Source organism: Pteropus medius, unplaced genomic scaffold (assembly GCF_902729225.1).
Source record: "Pteropus medius unplaced genomic scaffold, Ma_sr-lr_union100, whole genome shotgun sequence".
Classification (NCBI taxonomy): domain Eukaryota; kingdom Metazoa; phylum Chordata; class Mammalia; order Chiroptera; family Pteropodidae; genus Pteropus; species Pteropus medius.
Window position 1 is genome coordinate 20,406,020 of NW_024349803.1, and position 23,756 is coordinate 20,429,775.

The 23,756-nt window shown below is 53.9% G+C and overlaps 3 protein-coding genes across 11 annotated transcripts; 1 reads left to right on the forward strand and 2 right to left on the reverse strand.

The window, feature by feature from the left end:
* Positions 1-394: 394 nt before the first annotated feature.
* Positions 395-4,231, reverse strand: CCDC71 (coiled-coil domain containing 71). Of its 5 annotated transcripts, none has more exons than XM_039837728.1 (3): positions 2,264-3,568; positions 1,079-2,114; positions 395-1,036 (listed from the first exon to the last, which is right to left on the reverse strand). In XM_039837728.1, the coding sequence occupies exons 1-3, from the start codon at positions 2,326-2,328 to the stop codon at positions 635-637; spliced, it is 1,503 nt and encodes a 500-aa protein (XP_039693662.1). In that variant the 5' UTR covers positions 2,329-3,568; the 3' UTR covers positions 395-634. The 5 variants fall into 5 exon arrangements, with proteins under 5 accessions (XP_039693662.1, XP_039693664.1, XP_039693663.1 ...); XM_039837730.1 differs by having other exon boundaries at positions 395-1,009; positions 1,058-2,114; XM_039837729.1 differs by having other exon boundaries at positions 395-1,003; positions 1,046-2,114.
* Positions 4,232-7,432: 3,201 nt separating this feature from the next.
* On the forward strand, positions 7,433-13,082 carry KLHDC8B (kelch domain containing 8B). 5 transcript variants are annotated; one of them, XM_039837734.1, is made up of 7 exons: positions 7,433-7,450; positions 8,070-8,174; positions 9,328-9,826; positions 10,879-11,043; positions 11,385-11,609; positions 11,703-11,804; positions 12,221-13,082. In XM_039837734.1, the coding sequence occupies exons 3-7, from the start codon at positions 9,451-9,453 to the stop codon at positions 12,415-12,417; spliced, it is 1,065 nt and encodes a 354-aa protein (XP_039693668.1). In that variant the 5' UTR covers positions 7,433-7,450; positions 8,070-8,174; positions 9,328-9,450; the 3' UTR covers positions 12,418-13,082. The 5 variants fall into 5 exon arrangements, with proteins under 5 accessions (XP_039693668.1, XP_039693669.1, XP_039693670.1 ...); XM_039837735.1 differs by lacking the exons at positions 7,433-7,450; positions 12,221-13,082 and adding an exon at positions 11,997-12,207 and having other exon boundaries at positions 7,868-8,174; XM_039837736.1 differs by lacking the exons at positions 7,433-7,450; positions 12,221-13,082 and adding an exon at positions 12,000-12,207 and having other exon boundaries at positions 7,868-8,174.
* An 824-nt stretch (positions 13,083-13,906) lies between these two features.
* On the reverse strand, positions 13,907-20,895 carry CIMIP7 (ciliary microtubule inner protein 7). The gene is made up of 4 exons (XM_039837740.1): positions 20,793-20,895; positions 18,813-18,926; positions 14,742-14,798; positions 13,907-14,325 (listed from the first exon to the last, which is right to left on the reverse strand). Exons 1-4 carry the CDS (start codon positions 20,817-20,819, stop codon positions 13,909-13,911), a joined length of 615 nt encoding a protein of 204 aa, XP_039693674.1. The 5' UTR covers positions 20,820-20,895; the 3' UTR covers positions 13,907-13,908.
* Between the last annotated feature and the right edge of the window lie 2,861 nt (positions 20,896-23,756).

Here is a 23,756-nt window from a genome sequence, read left to right on the forward strand (position 1 = left end):
AAGCCCCAAGGTTTCAGCCAGAGCAGGCTGGAAGACAAGGCCAGGCTGTCTGCACTGCCCCTGAGAACAAAACCCCTTCTCTGGCCTAAAAACCTTCCAGGTGCAGCCACCTACTGTCCTCCTGCATGGGTAACAAACCAGGAAGCCCCAAGGGAGGTGTCCCACCTGAGTCGCTCTGCCCCCTACCCCCAGGGACTGCCCCTACACATCCACAGAGCCAGCATCTCCAGAGGGGCCTGGAAGCTGCCCCTTCCCACACCATCCCATCACTCATATTGGTGACCTGCCCCCAGCTACCAGGACCTTCTCTGGCAGCCCTGTTCCTGCATGTTCAAGCTGGCCTACCGAAGCCACACACACACACAAAAAGACCATGGAGGGTGGGCAGGGACACTGAAAGGTGGAAAGGTATAAAACGTGATAGATGGAACAGTGGACATACAACTCAAAGAGTAACAAATCACAGTGCATTGCGCCATGAGAACACCCTTCCCGTCCGCCCACCCCACCCCACATCCTCCAGTCTTTGAAAGGAGGCTGGTGGCTGCCAGGCCCTAGAGAGGCACCCAGAGTCCTCAGGGTTGTGGAGTCCATAGGCATTGCACACTGTGCCACTGACAACAGACAGATGGGCTCAGTTTCCCCAAACACTGCCATGTGAAGGAATCACTGAGTATGGCAGCAATGGCTGAAGTCGTATTACAGGGGACAGGTTCACACGGAGGATCTGTTGAGCCCGCTGCCGCACCTCATCATCCGAGGACCACCTGTCCACCTTGATGGCCCGGAATTTCAGTAGCTTTGCTGGTCCAGGCCCTAGCCATGCCTTAGGGGATCGGGGCCCAAGCCGTGTTCTCTTCTGGGGAGGAAGATCCTTTGCCTCCTCAGCCCTTTTCCTCTTCTGCCCCACAGTCTCAGGGCGGCTTTTCTGGCCCCTCCTTGCAGTCCTGGCCTGAACAGACCCTTTCGGCCTGCCCCGGCCCCTGGGCTGGGTCCGAGCTGCCTTGGCCTTGGCCTGCGCTGCTTTGGCCTTGGCCTGCGCTGCTTTGGCCTTGGCCTGCGTTGCTTTGGCCTTGGCCTGCGTTGCTTTGGCCTTGGCCTTGGTTCGCACTGCCTTGGCTTTGGCCTTGATCTGTACAGCCTTGGCCTTGGCTTGTGCAGCCTTGGCTTTTGGCCGGGCCTTGCCAGCTTTGACCTGTGTTTGAGCCACCTTAGCCTGGGCTTTTTTGGTGCCCGGGGCAGAAACACTTTTCCCTCGTGGGCCACTGAAGGACCCAGTGGCTTTGTAGGTCTTGCTCTGAGGCCCACTGCTTTGTCGGGGTCCAGCCCTGGGTCCTCTGCGAGTCAGACACTTGGGGCCCTTGCTTGTGGCTTTTCTAGGACTTTTGGGCTGGGGGTTTCCCATCCCTTTCCCTGGACCTTTCCGCAGCTTCAGGGGCGAGTCCGCAAGAGAGAGCTGCAGTGACTGTGTCTTGTGCTTGGCACCCAAGCAGGGCATGGAAGTCTTGAGTGGAACCAGGGCCTCAAGGACAACGGAGAGCCGCATGGCAGGGTAGACACCTGGATAGAGGTGGGTGGGGAAGCCCACTGCCGCACCCCGGGCACGGCTGGCACTTGACTGCTTCAAGGAGCTCAGTAGCAGGTTGGTGGTAGCATGCTTGGTGAGGGCTGGTGTGGATGCTTTGGCCAGCCTGCCAGAGAGTGCCATAGGAAGCAGTGTGGCCCGACCTGCAGGCAGCCGCATGGCAGTTCGGGGAACATTGGATGGAGGTGATGTGGTAGCTGGGGTGGGGGCACGAGCTTGCAGCTTTGTCTGGCTTGGGGGGCTGGCTGTGCATGAACTATAGCCGTAGACATCACCACTGCGCAGGATGGTGGGCTGGAAGCCATCATCCCGCAGGCCCTGCAGGAAGGCCACAAGCTGGGCCTCTGTGGCACTGAGATCCTGGCTCATTGGGTTAAAGACAAGTAGCGCCTCCTCCAGGGCCTTCTTCCCTGCTGTGGAGATCCGTGACCAAGAGTGTACAGCTTTCTCCTCCACATGGTGCACCACCACACTCATGGCATTAGACACTGCAGATCTGCCTGCGTATCTGCAAACCAGCACTCGGCACCTCCAAGGCAAGAGGAAAAGAGTCAATAAGAATGGCATCAAGATAAGGGGCAAGAGTAGGTAGAAAGATCAGTCAGGGCTTGCACTTTCTATAACAGGGTCTTGGCCAGAGCGAGCCACTCCTTGAAGCGAAATGTGGTTCTGACCTACCATGGCGGGGGTTGGAGAGTGGGAGAGGACCCACGTGGGTCAAAAGCAGCATCTTCCGGGTACATGTCCTCAAGCTAATTGGAGCCATCCAACACACTGTTGGGTCCCTGCAAAGATCTGGGCTTGGCTAGCCTATTTTAATATAGCCGATTCTATATTTTGAGGCCAGAAACCTAGTATCAGACTCAACCCTGAGAACACAGGAGACTCTCTCTGTTCTCAAGGAGCCCTGTACCAAAGGCAGGACGTTCTTGGGGGTACACACCGGCACCCAGCTCAGCTCGCCAATGAGTCAGGAAAAGATTCCTGGGAGAGGCAACACCTAGCTGGGACGAGTGATGAACAGGAAAGGACCAGATGGAAATGGAAAAGGGGAAGACCTTATGCAATGGCTCCTAAGTGAAAAAGAGTAAGGCACACTTGGTGTGACTGGAGTCTGTGGTCAGAGCTGGGAAATTTAGCTGGAAAAACAGGCGAAAGCAGAGCAACGCAAGCCTTGAATGTTCCTGAATTCTTGCCACAGGGTCCAGACTTACACCCAATATCCGTCCCCTCTCTGTTCCTCCAGCTGCTGCTGCCCAGGGATGAATCTCCCTGCCACCCAGATGTTCTGCTTTCAGAGTTCCCAGAAAGGCTGCTGGAGCCCAGAAAGGCGCCTGAAGGTCCAATTCCTAGCACTAAAGTTATGGAGACCCATGAGACTCTCCTTCAACAGAAACTAAAAAGATAAGTAGCACGTACTAATGACGTAGCTCTAGGAAATCAGGTAGCCTGGGGGCCAAGCAGCCAGACCAAGAGCCCAATATGTAACAGTGGGATTCAATGGCTCCAAGCAGGATAGTTAATAAGGTGGACAGTAGAAATGTGAGCTGTCCTAACTAAGGCTTGGAGGGCTGCAGCCCTTGGTACAGTCCAGATGGAGCAGTCTAGGAACACCCAAGCTTTTCTAGAGAAGCTGTAGGCTGTCAATCATGACTAATATCTAACGCCCCAATCCAGCACTGAGGGCCCCCAGAGGCAGCTCCCCATCTGCAAGGCAGCATTAAAAGATCAGTTGGGATCAGGCAAGTCCCTGGGGCCAGGAGGTGTGTCTGTGCAGCTTCTTCTTAACAGCCCTAATGGAGCACAGAAAGTTTTCAGAATCCCCAGGAGGGCATGCCCTGGGGCTCTTTGTTTGGAAACATTCCCGGATCCTCAGGTGTCTGGGGCATTTCCCTCGCCAGAGGCCATTCTCAAAGCACGATCCTTGCACGTGGCTTTATTTTATTTTATTTTTTCCAGGGAGTGTAGTTCCCAAGGATGTGAACTGTAAAACAGGGAGGGGTTCAGACACCAGACAAAGATATTAGGGATGAACAGGGTACTCTTCCGCCCAGGTCGGTCTGGACCCTTAAGAGGGGTCTTCTGGGCTTTCCAAGAAGCTCCGGAAATAGAGGCCGCAGCCCGGCCACGGAATTCCCTTCATATGTGCCCCAGGGGGCGACAGGGGAAGTTGATGAAAGATGGGGGACGGGAAAGGCCGTTCCAAGCGGACCCCGGGCGGGGGTAGATCAGAGCCCTCGGGCTGGGAGTCCGCGTCTCTGGGGCCCGAGCCGCGGGTAGGAGCGGGGGTCTCAGAGGCAGCGAGATGCGCGGGACCGCGGGGCGAGCCCGGAGGGTCGCGCAGCCCCAGGGTGGGGTCGCTGGGCACGGGGTGGGGGTGGGGTGAGAGTCTCGGCTGCGCCGGGGGAGAGCCGGCCGCGCGGCCCATCCACCCTGCCACCTCGCGGACAGCCCCTCCGCGGCGCGGCTAGGCCCACGGCCCCAACCTACCGGCGCCGCCGCGGGGACCCAGGACGCGCCTCTGCGCCGCCTCCGCTGCTTCAACATGGCCGCCCGCTGCGCACCGGAAGTGCGCTGCGTTTCCGCTTCCGGGACCTGGCCCGCCCTGGTGACCGTTCATCCTCGAGACCTTGTTTCCCCCAAAGTCTAGGGGCGGGACAGGTGGGTATCAGGGCGGGCTTCCTGGAGGAGTAGCCGCGGCCACCGTTCTAAACCCATCCGGGCCTGTACTGGTGTCTGAGGAGCAAAAGTGCTCTCGGACACGGCCCGGGCAGGACTGCACTGGAACCCTCACCAGGACTGTATTAGAGGCCCAACTGTCATCCAGGGGCCTGGTGGTGCAGCAACATCTGGGAAGGACTCCCGGCAAGATGCCAGCCATCCTCCACCCTCTGGACCTCCCGCAGCCACTGACAAGGCCTGCCTCTGTCCCAGGCACCTGACCAGAAGGCAAAAGAGGTGTTTCCCCCTGCCTGGGAGTGCCTCAGGGGAGCCTCTTTATTTTACAGCAGGGTTCCCTCTTCTGAGGGCAGTAGGCCCTCATCTCTTCCTGAGAATGGAGTCCACGGCAAGTGGCATAAACTGCTGGTGTGCACACATGTGCTGCACACAAGCCCAAAGCTGGGCATGTCCAATCTGAGAGTCCCAGCATTCCAGTGTGGGCCTGAGTGCACGCCCAGCAGCATATCCATGGGTGTGGTGGGAGGACCCTGGCCCAGTCTCAGCTCCATCAGCCTCAATGACAGGAAAATCTTGCCTCCGCACTTAACTCTACCCCAAATCTCTGTCCTTTTGCCTAGGAGACTGGGACCTCAAGTCTTTCCACCTGTATCCTGGGGCCAACAGATGAGTGGTGGTTACAGGGTCCACTGCCCAAACAACACCAGGTGAAAAGACATAGGTCAAGTTAACCCTAGGAGTCTGAGGGGTCGGAAAGGTCACCACTGCTCTGACCAAAGGCCTTTCTGGGTCAGGTAACCTCAAATCTAGGTTGGGAGGCAGCATGGGATCCGTTGTTTCGTAGATGAGATAGTGGGGTCATTTGCACTTGGGTCAGAGCCTAAGCTAAGAAGCAGAAATACTGCTACAACTCTTGGACTCTGACATGTACAGTGGTGCTAAATTTGGTAGCTGGGGGCAGGTGGAAGACTATGGACAATCATGAGAGGGTGGCTGAATGCTTCAGTTGGGGACTGGTTAATAACTCTTCTCCCTCCCCATCTGACTTCAGGGGACTCAGGCTGCTCTACATTTTTCTGCCTATATGGAGTGGTCTGGGAACCCCTAAAGAGAAACACCAACCCTACCCTAGGCCTCATCTGGTTCCCCTGAGCTTCCTAGGGGAAGCACTGATGGTGGGATCCTTAGTGCCTTGAAATGTAGCCAAAGTGTCTAGCAAGAAATGCAAATTCTCCTGTTCCTCTGGGGTCAGTGCTTCCAGCCTTCCGTCCTGGTAGAAAGAAGGGAAAGTTAGCATCCCAAGGGCCAGAGTTTCAGGAGGTATAATCAGAAAGTCCCACCTTAGCACTCTCAGTCCCCATCTGTGGGCGAGCCCTGTCTCTGCCCATCCATGGTTGAGGATTAGCTGTTCACTCTCAGGACCAATTCAGCCTCAGCTTCTGCCCCAGTTGTCTTCCACAACTTCTCCAAAGCCAGCAGTGTTGGCCTGTGTATGCAGGTGGGACCAGGGCTATGTAAACAGAAGCCACTTCCATGAAAGCTTCCAGGAATGGCATGACCTAGGTGTGTTCTTAAAAAGGGATCCCTCTCTGGTTGGTGTCCAGCCAAGAGATCAGTGCAGAATGGGAGACCACGATGGGTAGGTTCATCCCTGGGCTCTGTCCTTTCCAGACACGGGGGGGATGATAGAGGTTAGGGGTAAAGATCATGAGGTACCTAGCTCCCTGAGGAGAGGCTGATCTTTCTGCCTCTGGGTGCCCAGTATGGCCCAGATGGGACTCTCTGGGAGCATTCATCAGAGCAGAGTCTAACTTAACTTGGACTTAGGTGGATGGTGACCCTATAGGTGTAACTGGGATCAGACAGGATGAGGTTGGGAGAGAGCACAGCGTCATCCCAAGATCCAATCCTTGCTCTCCCTTTGGCATATTTTATAGCCCTGAGTGATGGACTCTAGACCTGTATTCACCTGAGCAGAGAGATCTTGTGGAGATCTAGATGTGACTGAGGCCAGTGGCCCAGGAGAGACCACCCAGGGGGGAGTCTGTGTGCCAAGGGGAAAAGCCAGGGCCAGATCTTGAGGATCCACTTCTTGGGGGAGGAAAGAAAGCAAGGCCTATAAAAGACAGAGAGGGAGGCAAGACATCAGCAGGAGGAAGCAGAAGTCACAAGGGTAAAACTTTGAAGATGCCACAACATTTCAGATAAGACAAAACCACAGGGACCCCCTAGTTTTAGCTCTCTGGTGTTCCATGGTGACTTCTGCAAGAGCAGTTTTGAGGGAGTAGTGACAGCAGACATAAGGTGGCAGATATCAAGGCAGTAGAAAGAGAAGATGGCTTTCAGAGTTTGACTGGAGGGGAGGAAGAAGAGACGAGGGAATTGGGGAGCTGGGAGGTATCTAAAGGTAGGAGGCTTTTGAGTGTTTAATTGTTAGAAAGGAGAGGGGAAGGGGCCTGAAAAGGGAATAGTGGGAAATGTGAGTGGATCTGTAGGGCAGTGTGAACACCCGGAGGGGGAAGTAACCAGTGCCCTCAGTGAAAAGTAAGGCTGGGGCAGAGTGGAGTGGGAGGATGGAAGCCTTCTAAACCAGGATCTGGAACCAGCCTTGGCACCACCATTTCCATACAGGCCCTCCAACTTCAACTGCCAGCCCCTGAAAGGGGCTGAATTCTCTTTCTGGTCATGGGCAAGGCTCTGCCCATACTCTGGGCAGGCCAGAAGTCAGGCGAGCTAGGTAATTAATGACCCCAAGCAGCTCTCAACCCATGACTGATGGAGATCTGAGAAAGAACCTTGGCAACCCTTGCTCTGAGCGGGGAACAAGAATGTGAGGCCCATGTTCTACACTGGCTCCCAGAGTCCCCAGCAGGGTTTGGTCCAGGTTGCCCAGAGTGGTAACTTGCTTGATGACACATTCTTTATTGGCTGCTTCCCCTGTCTCTTTGCCACTCCTCTACTGGCACTTAAGGGTCTCATCTCCTTAACATGAACTGTGCACTTACATCTTTGTCTCCAGGTGTGGTTCTAGGGAAATTGAGGCAGACACTGTCCATGAAAGAGGGACAAGATAGTAGCGAGACTTCTTCTCATAGATGACCACTGACCTGTACGAATGCTTCACCAGCTCACAGACTTAGCCAGTGCTCTGAATATTCAGAAGATGGGTCTGGGTCTGGGTCCTAGGTAGGTAACCCTCTGTCACACTAACTTGCTCTTGCCTGACCCCTTAGTTGGCTAGAGGCAGGCCCAAGACCCTGAAGATGGATAGTCACAAAGTATCTCGGATCCCAGAATACTCCAGGCTTTAGGCCCTACAGAATGAGTCCAGAGTCACCAGTCTGGAAGACCCCCTTGGCCTCTGAATCTTCAAGTTCATCTGCTCAGAGCTACCCTCCTCCCTAGAACTCCTCCCACTCAGGCCTGTGGAAGGGCTTGTCAGGTACCGAGGCTGGCACTGACTGCTCCGACAACCCCCGGTAGCTTCAATGTACACCGTAAGACATATTCTGTGCCTTGCTCTTTGCCTGGGGAAGGGCGACCCCAGACACCGCCCCACCAGAGTAGCCCAGGCCACACCCCAAGTGGCCTCCAGGGGGCGTCGCAGCGAAGCCTGTGGTTGGGCTCATCTGCGCTCAAGCCTTACTGGGCAGACGCTGGCCCCTCAAGCTCCCAGGTTCTGCTGGCCCGACCCCCCCGCCGCGGATGCTCTCAGGCTGAGTCTAGCTCAGAACCACCCCCCAACACACACACACCATATACGTGTGTGTTGCTCACTGTTGCCTCATTTCTACCCCCGCCCGAGGTCGGACCCTAAATTCTGGGGAGGCCCAGTGTCCACATGTCCGTCTGTCTGTTCGCTCGTTTGCCTGTAACCACGGGTCGGCGCGCCCTGCTTCAGCCACGGCAGGTGCAGGGTTAAGGTGGGGGGGAGTGGGGGGGAAGGTTTACCCGAGTCGGGAGGGGGGACGAGGGGCGGACCCCGTCCAGCCCCGCCCCGCGCCAGAGCCGAGCCGGAGCCCCGCCGGAGCCCGGCCTCAGCCCCAGCCCCAGCCAGAGCCGGCACCAGCGGAGCCGGAACGGCGGACCCCGCGCCCCGGCGGCGCCGGAGCCCCGGCCGGTGAGTCCCGCGGAGCCGCGCTCAGGGGAAGTTTGGGGCGCGGGGTGTAGAACCCCAAGCGCGCTTGTCCGGACCCGCCCCCCGACGCCCTCCCCCCATCCCCTGCTCCTCCCTAGAGATAGAAGTTTGGGGTTGGGGGCCCTCGTGCCTGGGGTCCCAGGAGTGTGGGCCCCGTGGGAAGGGGTAGACTGGGGAACTTGGATTTGCTGTGAGGGGACCTAAAAGTCCAGCTGCGCATTCCTACTGGAAACTCCTTGGACCCTGGGCTCATAGGATCACAAAATCATCCCCCTCCCCCATTCTGGGCACCAAGAAGGCTGGCCTCTGGAGACCTGGCCTGGGCGAATCCCTGAGGGTAGACCTCAAAGGGGAATGTGGGACCCTGGCGTCCAGCCTTTCCCTTTCCAGTGCCAAAAGCCTTGATCTTGGCCTTTTGCTGGTGGGAATGGATGAACTCTGTGGCTCCCAAAGGGTTTGTAAGGATGCCCTGGAATTTGATCCCTGGCAGCAGGTGGGAGACTCTGGTGCTGCCCAAGGCACACTGGAAGCCAATAAGGGGGAGGGTACAGTAGGACCCCACTCACGCAGAGCACCAGGGTGAGGACTGTGAGGGGAAAGAAAGGGGGCTGGGGTGGAGAGTCCCATCCTCATCACCTTACCTAGATCTAGATAGGACGGGAAGCTCTTAGGTGAGAGCAGGGGATAGGAGGAGAATCCCATATGCCCTATAGGAATGGAGGAGGGATTGCCTGGGTATCTGGGAGTCTGCCCTCCTGCCCACTCCTGGCGGGCCTCCATGGTGGTGTGCTAGCCAGCCGGGGTGGGTCCTCCTGTTTTTCCCACCAGTGATTTTGGTCTAACTCTGCCCCCAGCTACATGCTGCTCATCTGTACTCTGAGGGCTGGTCAGTGCCCTGACCCTTTGTTTCACCTCTCCTCTCCAGGTAGAGAGTTTTCTGGACTGGTCTGACACCCCCATGTAGCCCTTGTAGAGCCAAGATGAGGCTTTCATCAGTGGCACCTGCAGTCTGAGCAGATAGCATGGCCTGCCACTGGAGGTGAACGCCATGGCTACAGGAGGTAGCCGGGCCTTTGCTTGGCAGGTGTTCCCACCCATGCCCACCTGCCGGGTGTATAGCACAGTGGCATACCAGGATGGGCACCTGCTAGTGTTGGGGGGCTGTGGCCAGGCTGGACTGCCCCTGGACACTGCTGAGACACTGGACATGGCCTCACATACATGGCTGGCACTGGCACCCCTGCCCACTTCCCGGGCTGGTGCAGCTGCTGTGGTGCTGGGCAAGCAGGTGCTCGTGGTGGGCGGTGTGGATGAGAGCCAAAGCCCAGTTGCTGCTGTGGAGGCCTTCCTGGCCGACGAGGGCCGCTGGGAGCGTCGAGCCACCCTCCCTCAAGCAGCCATGGGCATTGCGACTGTGGAGAGAGGTGAGTGGCATCCCAAGGAAGGACCCTCAGGTGCCTCAGTACCCTCCTTTCTTTTCTGACTGGGCCCCTTACCCTCAGAGATTGGGTAAGAGCTATAAATTTTGCCTGGGTGCCTTGACTTTGCCTCCTAACCCTCCTGTACGCTCCTCGATGTAGCTCTGAGCTGGGCCAGCAGCAGCCTTAGCTGCCTTTTCCAACTGTGAGGAGGGAGGCAGAGCCCAGGCTGGCCTCCAGCTTGATGGGAGGCCCCAGCCACTTCCCTGCCCCATCCATTCCTCTTCTCTAAGAGACAAAGAGTGGTGGCCCAATGACTCCCATGATTATAAATAGTCTGGGGGTGGGGGAGGGGAGCAAGGCCTTGGCTCAGAGCCGGGCAAGTGCTTAGATTGTTCCCCACACACACACCAGGGAGCCTGAGATGGACAAAGGCCAAGTGGCTTGGAGACAGTTGCCATGGAAGCCCCCAGCTGACTGTCTTATATCCCCAAGGTCCCCAGACATGCCCCTAGCTGACCCTGAGGGCATAAGAGGGCAAGAACCTACTCTAGTGAAAAGGTGGGGTACAGAGGTGCTGGCCTGGCTCTTGGGCAGAAGGTTTGTGGCCTGCATCCCAACTCCAGCTGATTCCTAGAGGCCCTCCCCATCTGAGCTTCGTGCTGAGCAGATCACCATGTGCCCTCCACCCTGACTTAAACCATTCTCCACCCTTCTTCTTCCAGGGCAGCCCCCACCTTGTGGCCTCCAGGTCTGACCAGGTCTGGTTCTGCTTGGATGCCAGACTTGGTTACCATAGCGTCTCCAGGGAGACGGAGACGGATTATAATTAGATCTGCTGCCTCCTGCTCTTCACTTGGAGGGGCCCTGGCCAGAGCAGGAATCCTAGCTCTCCCCTCCCCCGCTCCAGGCAGGCAGACAGGAAGATTTCTGCTGCTGGGGATGGGTACCACAAACACATGGGTCCCTAGCCACCCTCAGGCCTGACCAAGGCAGCTGTCAGGGTGGGGTGCCCTGGCCAGGTCAGGGTACAGTCTAAACTACTCTTTTCTATGCAGATGGTATGGTGTATGCTCTTGGAGGAATGGGCCCAGACACGACGCCCCAGGCCCAGGTTCGAGTGTATGAGCCCCGGCAGGACTGCTGGCTTTCACTACCCTCCATGCCCACACCCTGCTACGGGGCCTCCACCTTCCTGCATGGGAATAAGATCTATGTCCTGGGTAAGGGTCTGGGGGATGTGGGAAAGGGGCTTGAAGTCCAGAAGCACCTATCCCCGTGGTTAGCTAGGATCAGGCTTAGGCCGGGATGGCAGGACAAGAGAAGCTTTGTTGGGGTGAGCCAGGCTTGCTCAGAGGCTCTGACCTTTGGTGGCCCTGCTGGGGCTGGAAAACCAAACCCTAGTGCCTGAGGATCCGAGGGGTGGTAGATTCAGGCTCTGGTGTGCACACAGCTGGGTATGGGTGGCTGAGGTGGGCAGTGGTGAAGGCTCAACAAACTTGGTGAAGGAGGAGCCTGCCAGGACCCCTAGGCTCCCTCCCAGGTGCCCCAATTCCATTGGCAGGGGGCCGCCAGGGCAAGCTCCCAGTGACTGCTTTTGAGGCCTTTGATCTGGAGGCCCGTACCTGGACCCGGCACCCAAGCCTGCCCAGCCGCCGGGCCTTTGCCGGCTGCGCCATGGCCGAAGGCAGCGTCTTTAGTCTGGGTGGCCTGCAGCAGCCCGGGCCCCACAATTTCTACTCCCGCCCACACTTTGTCAACACTGTGGAGATGTTCGACCTGGAGCATGGTGAGCAGTGGCTGGCCTGGGCTATCTTCCCGCTCTCCATGGGATGGAGGGGCGCAGCGTGGGGAGCCAGATCTGACCTCCCCTCTCCTGCAGGGTCCTGGACCAAGCTGCCTCGTGGCCTGCGCATGAGGGATAAGAGGGCCGACTTTGTGGTTGGCTCCTTTGGGGGCCACATCGTGGCTATTGGGGGCCTCGGTGAGTCTCTGTGGGTCTAGGGATGGGAGGGGAGTCCAAGACAGGAAGGAGCGGTACCATCTCCTGCCTTTCTCTAGGCCCTCCAGGGTTCAGGGCTTTGTGAGCTTCCCTTTCCCAATCTGTGGTGGGGTGTGGTCTGCATGGCCCAGCTCTTGGGGTATCCTCAGCACCTGACTCAGGACTTTATACCAGCAGGGGCCTAGGAGACAGAAACAAGACAAATGACCACTGAATGAATGGACAAATGGAAACCAGAATGAATAAATGAACAAATGATGAGTGGGGCCAATGAGTAGTAAGGCACTGATAGCCCATCCTGGGGTGACGCCTGCCGGGCCATACTCTGGGCTCAGGAAGCAAAAGAGCTAGAGCCCCTGCAGCCTGTGCCCTTGACAACCTCTGTCTCCTTCTTGCAGGAAACCAGCCATGCCCGCTGGGCTCTGTGGAGGGCTTCAGCCTCGCACGGCGGCGCTGGGAGGCGCTGCCTGCCATGCCAACAGCCCGTTGCTCCTGTTCTAGTCTGCAGGCTGGGCCCCGGCTGTTTGTCATCGGGGGTGTGGCCCAGGGTCCCAGCCAAGCTGTGGAGGCTCTGCGTCTGTGTGATGGGGTCTGAATGCCTGACGGGACCTTGTCTACTGGAGCAGCTCGGTGCCAGAGGCAGATGTCTGTGGCTCCTTGTGCTGCTAAGGAAGCTCACTGTGGCTCTGTGAGATGAAGGAGGCACAGGCGTGGGAACTTGAGACACTGCCTCGGGGACTTGGGGGCTTTTTTAGCGTAGGACGTACATACACGCTTCCACCACCTTTACCCCCATTCATTCATAGACCATGCCTGGCTCTACCCTTGCTCTGGAACCTGCTGGGCCCTCTGTCTGAAGGGGAAGTGGGGGGAGGGGAGAGCTGGCCTCATGCCCCTCAGGGTCAGTGCCTACCTGGAGTTGACCAGGCCCACCCCAGTGACTATTCCTGAAAAATCCTAGCTGCCAGCCTGCCTCGAAGGCCCCTGTGAGCCCAGGAGAGTTCAGGGAGGGTGGAGGACACAGAAGGAATGGAAGAGTGGAAGAGGGAATCTCGGAGGGCCGAAGGGATGTTGGTTTTTGGCCCTTTACACCGCTGGCTATGTGAGTGACGTTAGGCCAGTCATTTCACCTCTCTGTGCCTCAGCATCCTCATCTTTAAATGGGGATCTCTGAAACTTTCCTGCTCTACCTACCTCACAGGGCTGTTGTGAGGACCCAGGGAGTTCAGATGTGGGAGTAAAAGTGCTGCTAAAATCTGATGTTTGGTCCCTGGCGTGGACTCCTGGGTCACCCCTATAGCCCCTGGCCCTCCTTTGGGGGCCTCAGTTCTCCAAGGACTGAGAAGGGTCCAAAGGAGCCTTTTGGATCTTGCTTCTGTCATCGAAGTGTTCTGCCCCTCCTAAGCCTCAGCTTTTCTTTTGGTGATATAGGGTGCCCACTGTCCCCCACTGTCCTGGGTGTTAGAGAGGGCACTCACAGGATGACCAGAGAAGAGCGCAGAAAACTACAACAAAACACCACAGGGCCAGGATGTCCTTCAGGTGTGTGTCACACAGCATTTCCGCAAGCTTCTGCTCACCTCCATATGTTGGGGCTGTCCGGCAGGGGGCTGTGGCCAGGCAGTCTCCCTCTGCTGCAACTGTGGGGAAGCTGTCTCTTAGGTAGAACTGTGTGGCAGTCCTCCAGGCCCCTAGAGGTGGTGGCCTCCCAGAGAAAGCAAAGCTGCCAGCCCTTGGCCTCCTCCTCCAGTCTTTGCTGCCTACCTACCTGTAGGGGCCGTTGACTCTGTTTTCCTTGCAGCCACACTTAGTGCAAAGGGCTCACAGCTGGGTTTGCTGCAGGCATGGATCTGGGGTCCTGGAACCCATCCGCTGTGGCCATGGTAACCTTCCTAGACCCTTAGCCTCCTATAGGCCTTACCCCTTCTCAGTCAGTGGTAGGGCTCCCAGGGCAGCACCTCCCCTACCCAACACCCAGGCACTATGGGTGCAAGCACCATAGGAGCCAGGCATAGGGCCTGGCAGTGCCTTACTGCTCTCCGGCCTCTGGGACCTTTTAGGCTGCAAGCACAGGCAGGCCACTGTGTCAGTCATTCTTGTTTAATGCTCTGGACCAGTTTAGACACTCGGAGACCCCAGCGTGGAGATAATGCTGCAGCAGCTTGGGTTTGGGGATCCCTGGGAGGTTAGGCAGTGTGCTGGTGAGGGGGGACTGGGGTCTCACGTTAGTGCTGCCACAATGGCCACCCCGGGATGGCTGGCAGTAGTTCTGCTGGTAGGTGGTGCTGGCTTGAGGAGGCTGGATCTGCACAAAGTGGACAAGGCGCTGAGGGAGGTCATCGAGTTCTGGTCCTGACCGGAAATTGGCCTGGTAGGAAGATTCAAGAGGCCGCTGCTGGCGGAACTCCAGCTCACAGGGTGCCCAGCGCAGGAAGGTGTGTCGCTGCCACAGGTGCTCCATGTCTTTCCGCCTTCCGATCCCCTGCAGCAGGCAGTAGGGGCCCTCCTCAACGGTACGGGCCCTTGGCCCACAGTCTCAGCACCACGCATGGCCTTAGGCGCCTCCTAAACCTAAGCCTGCTTGGGGATGCCTGGCTTGTGCCTGGCCTCCCTGGCCCGTACCCCAACCTTTTCAGCCTGCCTCCGCAGCCATGCTTTCTATTCCAGGGTGAAGCCCCTGGAAAGTTAGTGGCTCCCAGGGGATTTGCACGTTGTCAGGCAAGCTGGCGGAGGAAACTAAAGCAGAGGTACTTCCGTTTGGGGAATGGGCTATTTCCCATAGGAGAGAGGTTGTCAGGAAGACACACTCCTCTGTCTGTATACGGAGCTCTCCCTCCCCACAATGTCTCATCCCCTCCAACCCACCTCAGTATCAACCTAGTCTGGGGGCCCGCCCACTCTCCTCTCCCCAGCACTCACTTTGTCGAAGGAAGTGCGGTTGTCATGCTTGGAGAAGAAGTGTTGCTTCGCGGGCTCCTTGAAAGAATGAGAAAGAAGTTAATGGGGGAAAATGAGGCTTACCTGCCCCCAAGATACTACTTCATGGCCCATAATGGAGGGAAGATGCCAGGAGCCACCCCCCGCAAACCTTTAAACTGCCAATACCCTGAAAGGGCAGATACGAATTAAAGCAACACCTCACTTCTAGGACGTCTCATCCTCGCACTCGTCCCCCAAACAGAAGCCTCTGTGCCCACCGAATGAGGAAGGGGCTGAAGCATCTTCCAGGATATCCTGCCATCTAGGGGGCAGTGGTTCAAGTTTTACATCAGGCCCCCATACTTACTCCCTCATCAGCAACCGAAGCTCTTGACTCTAAATACTACCAGGAAACTGAAATTTCTCTCTCTCAAGCTCAAGCTCGCTCCTGAATGCTGGACTCAGTAATCAAATGTCTAATGCGCATCTCAAACACATGACTGAGCTCTGAATCATTCCCCACACCCAATCCACCTATAGCCTCCCCCAGCTCAGTCATGGCCGCTAGATCCATCCAAACACCTTGGAATCCTCCTGATTCTTTTTTTTTCACACCCTACATCCAAAGTGCCAGGAAATCCTGTTGATACTTCCTTCAATATGTACCCAGGGTGGACCGCTCCTCAGCATGGCCACTGCTTCCCCTGGTCCAATTCACCAAAGAGGATATACGAATGGCAAATAACACATGAAAAGATGTTCACCATCATTGAATATTAGAGAAATGCAAATGAAAACCAGAATGAGATATCACAACACATCAATCAGAATGGCTAAAGTAAAAAACAGAGATAACACCAAATGCTGGTGAGGATGCAGAGATACTGAATTCCTTATGCATTGCTGGTGGGAATGTGAAATGGTACAGCTACTCTGGAAAACAGTTCAGCAGTTTTTTAAAAAACTAAACATCCAACTACTATATGACTCAGCAATTGCACTCTTGGGCATTTATCCCCCAAACAGAAATTTATGTTCACCCAAAACCTGTACTCAAATAGTCATAGCAGCTTTATTTGTAAGAGCACCAAACTGGAATCAGCCCAGATATCTTTTAGTAGGTGAATGGTTAAACAAATTGGTACATACATACCATAGACTACTACTCAATAATGGAAAGGAATGATACATACAAGCCTGGATGAATCTTTAGGAAATTGTGCTGAACGAGAAAAGCCAATCTCTAAAGGTTGTATGCTGTATCACTCCATTTATATGACAAATTTTTAAGTGACGAGATTTTAGAAATGGAGGAGAGATTGGTAATTGCCAGGGTTTAGGGACAGGGGAGAGTGGAGGGGCAGGAGGCTGCTGGGTGTGGTCATAAAAAGGCAGCACCACAGATCCTTGTGATGTTGGTCAGTGTCTTGATTGTGGTGGCGGATACACAAACCTATACAGGTGATAAAAATTCATAGGTCTTAATATACACACTTACAAATAAAGACACGTAAAACTGGGGAAATCTGAATGAGCTAGGTGGACTGCATCAGTGTCGAGGTCCTGGTTGTGACATTACACTGCAGCTTTGCACGATGTGCCCTTTGGGGGAAACTGGGCAAAATGTAGAAGGAATCTCTATTATTTCTTACAACTGCTTATGAATCTACAATCATCTCTAAAAATGTCAATTAAAAAAATCTGAGGGTCTAGGGCGAGTTCCAATAGACCCACAAATTCTTCCCCATTTCTATCCTCAGCTGTAGAATCATACACGGCCCTGGACTGTGATACTTTATTTGGAAGGCAGCTGACTCTGGAAACTCACTATTCTCACCGTGGCAGGATACTCTATTGACTCCCACTGACTAGAGTTTTGTTCTCACTGCTGTGGGAGCCTGGTTAAGAAGCACAGTCATTTTCTCTCCACCCAGGCAGTTCTGAGTATTTGGCCCCTGAGGAGAATTTCACCTACATCTTTGCTTCTAAAACATCCAGGGCTCCTTTTACACCGAGGTGGTAAAAATCTTGCAGTCTCTGAGCAGGTGGGGCTTGGGCAGGGGTTCCAGATGAAGAGGGCTTGGAGGAGGGGCAGGTTTCCTGGAGGGGGCCGGTGTTCACATGTGGGAGGGCTAAGGGCCCCGTGAAGGCTGGGCAGTCTGCAGTCATGGGGTGCTGAGAGAGAAACCTCTGTGGCAGTCTGAGGCATGGCGGGGACCAGTGGGGGGTGGTGGCAGGGACACAGCCATTATGGCACACCACCAGTGAAAGATCTGCCCCCGACAAGATCCCCCAAGACTCTAGTCTGACCTTAAGAACAAACAGGACCAGGATTACATTTCCCAAGAATCAGGCAGGTAAAAGTCAGAAATAATCTGGTTTAGAAAATTTTTTTTTCTTGTATCTGAAGGACACACAAAATTTCTACCTGTCCCAAACTAAGGAAAGTGGATGCCACGTCTTGGAAAGGTTTTCAACAATAATAGCTGCAACCAACCAGCAGAAACCTGGTATCTCTGAGCTAATAAGAAAGTAAAATGTGCACCTTCCCTGAACGATCCCACTAATTAAAACAGCTCTAGACCTAGAAAAAGCTACGAGATTTGGCATTTATACAACCTGAGCCCAGTGCACACAGATCATGCTGTTTGGGGCTGCTGATAACATTCATAGAAGCTTTATGTAGCAAGTCTTCAACAAAAACATGCCCCTACTCTATCCCTGAGGGACAGATTGAGAATGTTCTGGTCTTAGGGATGAGAACTGCCACTGAGGGCTACTACAAACACCCAGCAGGAAGTCCCTGGGTTGCATCTGTCCCTGTACTTCTTAGACCCCATCACTCTCACAGGGGAGGTGGCCTGGAGCTGCATTTGGGCCTGGCTCAGTAGGCAGTGCCAGGCAGCCCTTTCAACTGGGAATACTAAGGAAGTTCAGGCTCCACAGCATGGCAGCCTCCAGATCTCTGCTCTTGGCCTGAGAAAGCAATCCTGGAGAATTCAGATGGCAGATCAAGTAGGACCAGGCTAACGGCTAGGAAGCAAGAAGCTGCAGTGGGCAGAGCATGTTCCAGGCACCCCTCCAAGTCCCTCTCAGCCCTCCTCTACCCTGCTCTTGCCCGGGAGGCTAATATAAGTACACTTCTCTCTAGGCTGCCTTCCTTTTGGCCACTGGGAAGCCCTGGGAGGAGAGAGAGGGACCAAGGTAAGAGGATTTTCTTCTCTTGGCTCCCGCCCAGGCCAGCCCCCACCTGACTGTGTCTTTCCACTCAAGATCACCACTCCTGTCAAGGTGGCCCTCTCCATACCACTCTGTCCTTCTGAGTTCTAGCAGCCATGCCTTCCCCTTGTCCCCTTGGTTGTTAGCAACCTATGAGACTGACTGCCTTCCCCAGAGGCCCCCACACTTGGTCCTCCTGAGTTCTTCTCTTTCCAGTCGGCATTTTCCTCTTAGAGCCCAACTGATATCTGGTGCCCCCTCCTTGTCTCCAGGCCTGGGGCCCTGCCTCCCTTTCCTATTCTCAAGAAGCCTGTTCCAGCCACTCCCGGCCACTTCTGCTATCATTCCTTTCCAGTCCCCAGTGGCCAGGCCTGAGGGTGAGTGCCCAGCCACTTTCCATGCTGTTTCCTTGCCCAGAAGAGACCTCCCACTCACTCGCTCCTGAGTCCCTGGGCTATGAGGCTGAGTGTGGGCTAGACCATGGGCTTTCATGGCATCAAGGAATCTGAGTTTAAGGGCAGTCGTAGGCAAAACTCAAGTCTTACTTCCTGGGTTCTGGAGGCTCTTTCTCCATGGCCACCCGACCCACCCCACCTGGGCCCTGACCTTTCTTCCATCTAAAAGGAGCATTGAGCAAAATCATCCATCCTGCTGTTGGCTACTCCCCACTCTGTCTGTAGGGGGAAGATCTGACATTTCAGGTAAGAGGGGCCAGCCTCATGCATGTCCCTGGGGGTAGGCAGTCCCCAGGTGTTGGTCCAGCTGCAGTAGGGCTAAAGATGATACTCTTGGGGGGTGAGAGGAGCAGAAACTGGCTCAGCCATCACAGCTGTCCCCAGGGCTGCCTTGTACCTGACATCGCTGCAGGAACACTGCCGGAGGCTGGGGCTTGGCGGCAAGGCGGTATTCTTGAGCACTGTCACTCTTGAATTGGCCTCTGTAGTGCCCATAGAAGCCATTGCTGTGCTATAATAAGGCAGGTATATGGGTAAATCCTACCCAAATCCTAACCCTGGGTCCCAGACCTTGGGGCCCCCAGGCTGGAAGACTCTCCTGGGTGTTCCTGAAAGAATATAATAAATCTGAAGAGGGAGAGGGTCCTGTGAAGAGGTGTCTCCCATTCATCATTAGAATAGTTGGCCCCTGCCGTGCTGGCCCATCTGGGAAGGTCATGTGTGTGTGAGGAAGGGGTTCTTTTCCTTCCTTCCTTCCTTCCTTCCTTCCTTCCTTTCTTCTTCCTTCCTTCCTTCCTTCCTTTTCCTTTCCTCCTTCCTTCTTTCCTTTCTCCTCCTTTCTCCTCTCCTCTCCTTCCCTCCTCCCTCTCTCTCTCTCTCTTTCTTCTCTCTCTCTCCCTGCCTCTCTCCCTCCCTCTCCCTCCCTCTCTCTTTTTTAGTAAGGTCCTAATATGGGCTGGTGAGACAGCAGCGAAAAGACAGAAAGATCCTTGTTCCTATGAACCTTCCTTCTGTGGGGGAGTCAGGCACAGCGAAAAGGGTCAGGGAAGAAATAGCTTGATGACTAGATCAAGAGTGACAGGAAACAGGGACAGCCCCTCATGACAATGGGGGTGGGACCTGAACATGAAAAGGAATCAGCCATGTGAGGAGCAGCAGCAAAGCATTCTGTGCAGTTGTAAGGTTCAGAGGCCAGAGAAAGAGAGAGACATTGGAAGAACAACAACGAAAAAAGAGGCCTTATGACTAAAGAATTGTTAGCAAGCTGGAGAGAGGTGCAGTGAGGTCAGGAAAGGACAAGGCCAGGAATATGGGTTCTCTTCTGAGAGTTAAGGGAAGACTTTTCAGCAGGGGAGGGGACCATCTGAGTTGGGGTGATGCAGAGCACTGAGCAATTTTGAGAACAGGGCCACTATCTAGCGGGGATCTGAGAGGAAGTTCCCTTTGTTCCCCTCCCCACAATGTTAGTAAATAGGTCGAAGGTCCCCGAGGAGCAAGGATTGAATGGATTCATCTTCTGCTTCCACTGCAAAGTCATGAACACCTGCGTGCTGCACTCTCTGCCATACTGAGGCACAAAGGGCAACCTCTGAGACTGGAACAGCTAAGGGATGAACTTTCCAAAAGAAGTACTTTACCAACAATGGATAACTTCTGGAGAGAATTTCAGAGACGGGGACTGACAGAGGACAGAAACGAGCATCTATCAGAGGTCTAAGAAGGAAGGAGCTGTACTGTGCTAATGTCTCAGGCAGACACTCCATGGATGTCTGGCCATTGAACTCCTGTGGTCTATCTTCCTTGTCCTGAGTGCTCCCTGGAGAGGATGGTGTGTCTGGTCCCTCTACGGTCATAGCCCTGAGCAGAAAGAACGTGTCCCAAGCCAGCCTCCGGCCATCACGGGGGGACCCCAAGCATGACTGGGAAGCCCATTATTTTTTCATCACACTGAGGGCTTGGGTGATCCAACTTTACTGTCCATCCTTCTACTATGTGTTGAATGGCCCTTGCCCTCTATTCCGTTTAGTTCGACAGTATTTACTGGGCCAGGCAAGATGTTCCAGTCTAAGGAGCATACAAATTCCAGAAGTTTGGGGGAAACAAGCACAGGTCTGAGAATAAATGGGGCGGCTGGCAGACTAGGATGCTCAGCTGGTTAGCATGACACCAGGACACATGGAAGTGGGCATGGTGTCAGGAAAACTAAGTAGGCTCCAGGGGTGACCTCAGGATACCAGAGTGGAAGTAAGCAGGTTTGGGTCCTCCACTAGCCTGGATGCTGGATGAAAGCTTTCTCACTTTATTCTCATGATTCATTCAAACTTCAGGTACCACCCCAGGGCCAGTGGCCAGGATTAACTATAAAGCTCACTCTTACCCAGGAGCCTACTAAAGCACCTTGCATCTTTCCGGGAATGGAGTAGAAAAGGCAAACTTTCGTCTTGTCTTCCTGAGACCGTCTGAGGAAAGAGACTCTCAAGAGGTCACCTTCTTGTTGCTTAGTGACACAGGGAAGTTATGACTGCACAATGCTGTTGATTGTTGAGACAGAGCCTAGCCTGCTTACCCCTTTGTGCTTCCTGCTCTGTTTTTAGTTCTGCATGAGAGAAATCTGCCCCTCGGCATTAACAGCCTGAGAGTTCTTATATATAGAAACACATAAGGCTGATGAACTCACAGTCGATGAAATATTAAAGAACATTTAGAGGTGAATCCTGAATTTTTAAAACTGTGCAACCGAAATGCCATGGATATAAATTTAGAAAGCATTCCCTGAAGTCAGAAGAAATGTTAAAGAGGCTTCAGAATAAGGCTCTTCTCAGGAGTTTGTGGTAACTGGGAACACTGATTGTGACAGGTGAATGTTACAAGGGTTGAGTGAAGGAGAGCATAACAGAGGAGCAAAAGAGGGAACATGAAAATATTTGACATCGTGATTCCGTTCAAAATGCCCTTGGGAAAATTAATGGCTCCCTCTCTTATTAGTAGCACGGGGATGTGAACAGTTCATCCCTTTTACTAGCCAAAAGAAGCTGGCAATCAGCCTCTAAAGATATGCCAATGAAAAGTTCAACAACAGGAAACACTCAGACCTTGCTAGTGTCAACGGCACAATCCTTACTAGCCAGAAAGTCCACCCTAGCATAATTACCCTGGAGATCCCCTCTCACATGTATTCACAGGTACAAGGTGGTTCGTTGCAGCATCCATATAGGGGGGAAACTGTAAGCAGCCTGAATGTTTACCACAGGACAATGAGGAAATTGGCCTACAGGCACACAATGAAATACTAGAATTACTGTAAGTGGACTACAGATACTTGAATCTACAGAGATAAATCTTAAAAATAGTGAGTTAAAAAGTCAAGTTGCAGAAGATGCACAAGTATACCATTTATAAAATGATACAAACATGCCACACAATGCTCTTAGATTATTTATAAATACAACATATGAACTAAAAATATATAGCATGCATAGAAATGAGAAGCATCAAATTCAGGATAGAAGTCACCTGGGGAATGGTATCAGGGAGGGCAGAGTAAAGCTTCAGCTATCTGTAATGTTTTTATTTTTCGAAGCTGTATTTCGGTATATTTCACACAATAAACAGCACATATTACAAGTGTACAATTTGACATATTTTGGTCTATGTATATATCTATGAAACATAACCACAATCAATATAGTAAACATACCCATCATCCTCAAGTTTCTTTCTATTTGTAATCCTTCTCTACGGCACTCATTGGCCTCAGGCAGCTGCTGGTTGGCTTTCTGTCACTATAGATTAATTTGCATATTTTAGAGTTTTATATGAATGGAATCATTCAGTATGTCTTCTTTCGTGTTTGGCTGCTTTCACTCAGCATAATTATCTTGAGAATTATCCATGTCGTTCAGTCAAGGTCGTGCCTATCAATCATGCATTCCTTTTTATTTAGTTTTCCATTGTACGGCTATGCCAAGTCTCTCTGCTTGGCCTTTTTTTAAAATTTATTTTTAAAATACATTTTACTTTTTAGAGCAGTTTTAGGTTCCCAGCAAAATTGAGTGGAAGATACAGATTTCTCATATACCTCCTGCCTCCACACATGAGTAAGCTCTCCTATTATCAACATCCTCCACCACATTTGTTATAATTGCTGTGAGGTAGGTCTCAGGAGGTGTACGTGGGTTAGGTGTGGTATGCAGTGGTGCGAGGCAGGAAATAGGCCACGAGGGCCTGGCCAGTAATCCCAGCGTGGAAACCTTCTGAACAAGCAAAACCTATTGTCACGTGCTACGGTGGGGGCGGGCACAAGGGGATCGAGGTGTAATCCCCATTGGTCAGAGCACACCCTGGGGGCGGGGCCGCGCATGCTTAGGCAGCCTCCACAGGACCAAGTAGCGTGGAAGCCAGCTCCGGACCGCTGCGGTCCTGGTGCGTGCGTGCCTCAGAGGTGGAGGCAGGAGGGGTTTGGACAGGGGCGCTTGAAGAGGATGGGAAGGGGGAGGTGGGAGAGAGTCGGGGAGCCGAATGGGTCTTGCGGACAGATTCAGGATTCCCGGGGACCTCGAGGAGTTTCCTTGGGCGTAGGCCTCTCCATTTGAGCCTTGCCTTGAAGTCCTAGCCGCCCTTTCTTTCCCTGTGACGGAAGACGGCGCCGGTTCTCCAAGGAGACTTGACTTCTGTGCTCTTCCTCCGAGAGCTGTTTCCGTCAGATTCCAGGGGCCACGCCTGCCATCCCTAGTCTTGAGTCCGGGAGACTGGAGACGCATGGAGGAGAGTCAGCCCCGGAAGTCAGGGTGAACGGGAAGCCAGAGAAACCCACCGGGATTTGTCTTTGATTATTACCGGAAATCCCTTCGAGGCTCCTGGAAAGGCCGTCGGAATGATTTAGTCTAGGAGCCGGGAGCACATCTCCTGCTTGAAAAGAAGAAACTGAAGATGAGAGAGAACGGCTGAGGCAGGCCTGGTCGAGTCCAGAGGGGCCACAAGTTCTGAGGGAAAGTCCTGTTGCCACCGAGTGGAGGAGCAGAGGGAGCACTGAAAAGGCCTCATACCGTGGCCTCAGGATTTTCAGAGTTGAAGACGGGGGTCAGACTTGGGGGACTCCATGCCCCTTAGGGCACCCTCTTCAGGGCCCTTCCTGTGGAAATCGTCTCATTCCTTGCATGCACTCACGCCTTTCCTTTTATGCTTCCTTTCACAGAATTGCAGGATGAGAGGGGGAGGGAACCCTGCCCTGGAAAGTTTTTAATGTGTGCATTTCAGATTTCATTTACCTTAGAATGGCTAGTGTCCTACTGAAGAATGACTGACTGTCTGCTACTTCATAAACCTGAGGCTGAGCAGATCA